The sequence below is a fragment of the Dermacentor albipictus genome, chromosome 1 (genome assembly GCF_038994185.2).
Source record: "Dermacentor albipictus isolate Rhodes 1998 colony chromosome 1, USDA_Dalb.pri_finalv2, whole genome shotgun sequence".
Classification (NCBI taxonomy): domain Eukaryota; kingdom Metazoa; phylum Arthropoda; class Arachnida; order Ixodida; family Ixodidae; genus Dermacentor; species Dermacentor albipictus.
The window spans coordinates 408,809,433-408,813,713 of NC_091821.1; the positions used below are offsets into that span (position 1 = coordinate 408,809,433).

General features: G+C 41.9%; 1 protein-coding gene across 1 annotated transcript; it reads left to right on the top strand.

The window, feature by feature from the left end:
• Positions 1 to 550: 550 nt before the first annotated feature.
• On the top strand, positions 551 to 2,546 carry LOC139058340 (uncharacterized). Its single transcript, XM_070536757.1, has one exon. It carries the CDS (start codon positions 603 to 605, stop codon positions 2,382 to 2,384), a length of 1,782 nt encoding a protein of 593 aa, XP_070392858.1. The 5' UTR covers positions 551 to 602; the 3' UTR covers positions 2,385 to 2,546.
• Positions 2,547 to 4,281: the final 1,735 nt, after the last annotated feature.

Sequence of the window (4,281 nt, forward strand, 5' to 3'; positions counted from 1 at the left end):
CACAATATTGATTAAGGCCTGCCATAGTGGGAGAAGACGGATGAATTTTGGCTGCCTGATTAACTGTTAAATATTGAAGTCAAAATGACAATTGCACACGAGTTCTAAAGAGTCGTACATTTTGCAATAAAATCGTAACATTTGACAAGCGTGAACTTTGTTTTCAGGTGAAGAGCTGAGTCAAATTGTGAGCGTGCACTGTTCTTATGTTGTTTGTCATAATTTTTATTTTTCAGGAGAGCTACGTATACCCAGGGTGCCGGATAACCTGCGCAGAAAGCCTGCTGCTACTGATGGGCCACAGCCTACGCCACTGTACCAGCAGGGAGGCAACTGAAAGCCTTTTGAAAGTGGTTGAGGCACATTTGCCACATGGATCATCATTTCCAACAACAAAGTATTTGTTCTTTAAGGAGTTTAGTGGAGGTATAGAAGGACCACAAATGTTCTTCTATTGTAAAAGGGATAAGTGTTTACTTGGGAAAGCAGGCACAGCAGCACAGTTACATTGCCCTTCCTGCAATGAAGATTCCATTGTAGAAGAGATGACAAAAGAGGGTCATTACTTCCTTGTCCTTGATATCGAATCACAAATTCGGGACATGTTGCAGGACAAAGACGCGTTACTTCAACTTAAAGAAAAGGAACGAAGCTTGGATGTGAGTGACATAACACAAAGTAAAGCTTACAATGAGTTTGGGATGGGAACTTATGACATTTCTGTGTCGTGGAATACAGATGGGGTTCCACTTTTTGAGTCTTCAAAGTTTTCGATCTGGCCACTTCAGCTGCAGGTTAATGAACTACCATTTAAATATCGCGTCAAGCGAGTCTTGCTGGCAGGCCTGTGGTTTGGCGAGCAGAAGCCTGATATGAATTGTTTTTTAAAGCCATTTGTGGATGAGCTGAACAGACTGTCAAGTGAAGGCCTGAGCTGGACAAATCCAGATGGGCTCTCCAAACGCACCCGCGTGTTTCCTGGGCCGTGTGTTGTTGACACAGTTGCACGTGCAATGATAATGAACATGACACAGTTCAATGGAGCCCACGGGTGTGCTTGGTGTGAACAAAAAGGTGAAGTTGTGCAAAAGGGCGATGGCCATGTAAGAGTGTATCCTGTGGAGTCGCTGAAAGGCAATATGAGAACTGATGTCTCCATGAGGCGCTGTGCACGTCAAGCAGAGAAGAAAAAAATGCCTGTTCTCGGTGTAAAGGGAAGCAATATTCTTTTCTTGCTTTCATTTTTCAAGTTTCCATCTAGTTTTGTGGTTGACTACATGCATGCTGTCTGCTCTGGCTTTGTACGGCACACAGCATTCATGTGGTTCGACCACAAGAAGGCGCATCCCTACAGTCTTGGAGGCAGCGTTTCTTGTATTGATGAGCGTCTAAGTGGACTCCAGCCAGTGTTTGAAATGCCTCGCCTTCCAAGGTCGCTTGCACACAGAAAGTATTGGAAGTCTTCAGAGTGGCGCAACTGGCTTCTATATTTTTCGCCCATTGTGCTAGTTGGAATTCTTCCGCAGCCTTACTATAATAACTGGCTGAAGTTTGTGTCTCTCATGCATGTCCTTCTTGCGGACAGTGTGTCTTCTGAGCTTTTAAGATCAGTGCAGAAGCAAATGTTTTTGTTTTTGAAAGAATATGAGGTGCTTTATGGAAAAGAAAATATTACTTTCAATGCCCATTCTCTTTTGCATCTTGTTGACTCGGTTCGGGAGTGGGGTCCCTTGTGGAACTTCTCAGCCTATCCCTATGAAAACATGAATGGCCGTCTTGTGCGACTTGTGAACGGTACAAGACATGCACAGTGGCAAATTGTCGAGAAATTCCAAATTCTTTTGGCAATGCCTAGACTTTGTGCGACAACAGTGGTTTCATCATCGCCAGTGAGAGACCTTTTGACGGCAATGTTAAAAGGGTATAGGCTGAGAGTCCATTGTACAGTTCTGCCAGAATATACCCTTCTTGGCAAGGGACAGAGGACACCACTTGGAATAGAGTACAAGAAAATCGTTGTAGCTGGCTTCACCATTAATGTTAGTGCACTAGACAAATCCCGTAGGACTAATTCATATGTTCAGGTAAAGTCAGATGAACCTGTGTTTGGGCAGGTTACATCTATTGCTCATGCACCCTGTGAGACCCATGTGCAAGGCTGCGATTGCAATGTCATAATCTTTTTCTTAAGGAAATTGAGTGTTAAGGATAGGGTAATCAAGCATGAGATTGTTCCTACTACCAGGAACATATATCTGGTAGAACCCACCTCAACTGTCATGGAGGTAACCGTGAACAAAGTTAAGAAATGTGTTGGTTTGACTGTTGAAGGCAAACTTTATGTCAGCCCACTTGAAAGCAACCATGTTCTAGAGGTTGTGTGAATGAAAGTACAGTAGGCTTCCGTTAAATTGACCACATAATTCAATTTTTCACTTGAGTCCTGACTGAAAGTCTCAGGTGCACCTTTGCATTCCTGTGGGCCTAAGCTTTTATTTCGATCCTAAAATTGGCCTTTGCCTAGTAATTTAATTTAGTCAGCACGCATGCAGTTGACCCCAAAAGCATCAGTGTCTGTCTCTAGGGGATGGTGAAAACATCAAATGCAAGTCATTTCCCACTGAGAAGGCCTATTTGCAGGCTGCTTTTCTTGGAAGGTTGTCGAGTGAAAACAGTAGCTCACTAAGTGATTACAGTAAAAAATGATTGGTGGAATTCACTTAGTAAAAAGCTTATTTACATTATTAGATTAGGTGTTAGGTCATTTACAATAGAACGTGTTATTTCTGAACAGAAAAACATTTCAGCCAATTTTGAGTAGTGAATTCTATGTTTATTATAAATTGAATGGCAAGGACTACTTCATTCGAACATTTGCCCACCCCTAATTGTCTTAAATGCAAAGCTAGTGGTACCAACTGGCATCACACGTTTTTCTTGGTTGGAGAATAGCACTCATCACAGGATGAACAAGTTGAGTGGTCGGTCTAGGCATAGGCCACCCTCCCATTGGCCATTGTTGCAGAGTTTGATAAATGCACAATGTCAAACATGCAGTGGACTTCATGGAGTACATCTAGTTCACATGCAGCGATAAATTACTGTCAGAGACTGGCGACAGTGGTTGTTGAGTATAATTGAGTTTCCATTTTGTAAAAGTAATGTTTGCTAGTTTAATCATTTTTTATTGCCAGAATTGGAGGCATGCTAAATTTTCCTTAAAAATTGTGTGCATGTTAGATTAGTGCATTGTTTAGGAGCTCTGATGTAATTTCCATGTTAGTTTTTTTACTTTGAACCCACTAAAGTGGATACTCGTTCAATGCTAGGGCATGCTAGAATTGGGCAAATATATTGCCAAATAAATTAGCGGCATGTCTTGGTGTTGCATTCAACCCGCTGGATAATTCATTGGTCCTGTTGTGTTCGAATTAACGGAAGTCTACTGTGGCATCTCTAGCAGTGGCTCAGTGTGCATCTGACCTGGCGAGTGCATGTCGGCTGGTTTCTACAAAAATGTAACTTAGGCACTGTTCCATCATTGATGCTGTAAATCTACATATTGTTCTAGCGAGTTGAAATGCCATGAGGAATCGAGTGGCAATAAAGGGAAAGCTACGGAGACAAAAGAGCGAACAAGTGAGAGCGCTTCTGAAGAGAGTGCCATGTTTTCATGCACATTAGCTTAAGCTGGGGAAGAGAAAACATAAACACCTTATTAGCAACAGTTAAATAAGATAAAACACACCACTGAATGTAAATTTCTACTTATGTTGCAGCTTTTCCCTTCCGCGTCTGAGCAAATGCAAAACTGTCGATCTGTTCAGAGCAACCAAAAGCACTGTCAAAGGCTGGCGGACTACTTGGCGCAGTAACACGTGTGTAGAAGCTCTGCCCCTGTAGCTTTTCGTTCGTTGCCACAGAAAGTTGTCAGCGAGTATAGTAAATTTTCTAAATTGTACTTTTTAGCTTTATAACATCCACAAAATACAGGGTTTATCATCACAAAGCAACTAAAAGGCTCTGAAAACTCTGTAGTGGTTGGCTCCAGATGAACTTCAATCACCTTGGATTTTTCATTGTCTAGCTGTTAGTTCCCTGATGTTTCTTGTATTTTGCACCCATACGAATGCAGCTGCAGTGGCCAAAAATTGAAATCAGTAAACTCATACTCAGTAACCAAATGCCATAGCCACTGAGGCATTGCGGCGAGTTTAAATTACAGGTTCTTTCTCATTCATGCACATTTCATTCCTGGTTTACAATACAGTGAAAATTTGT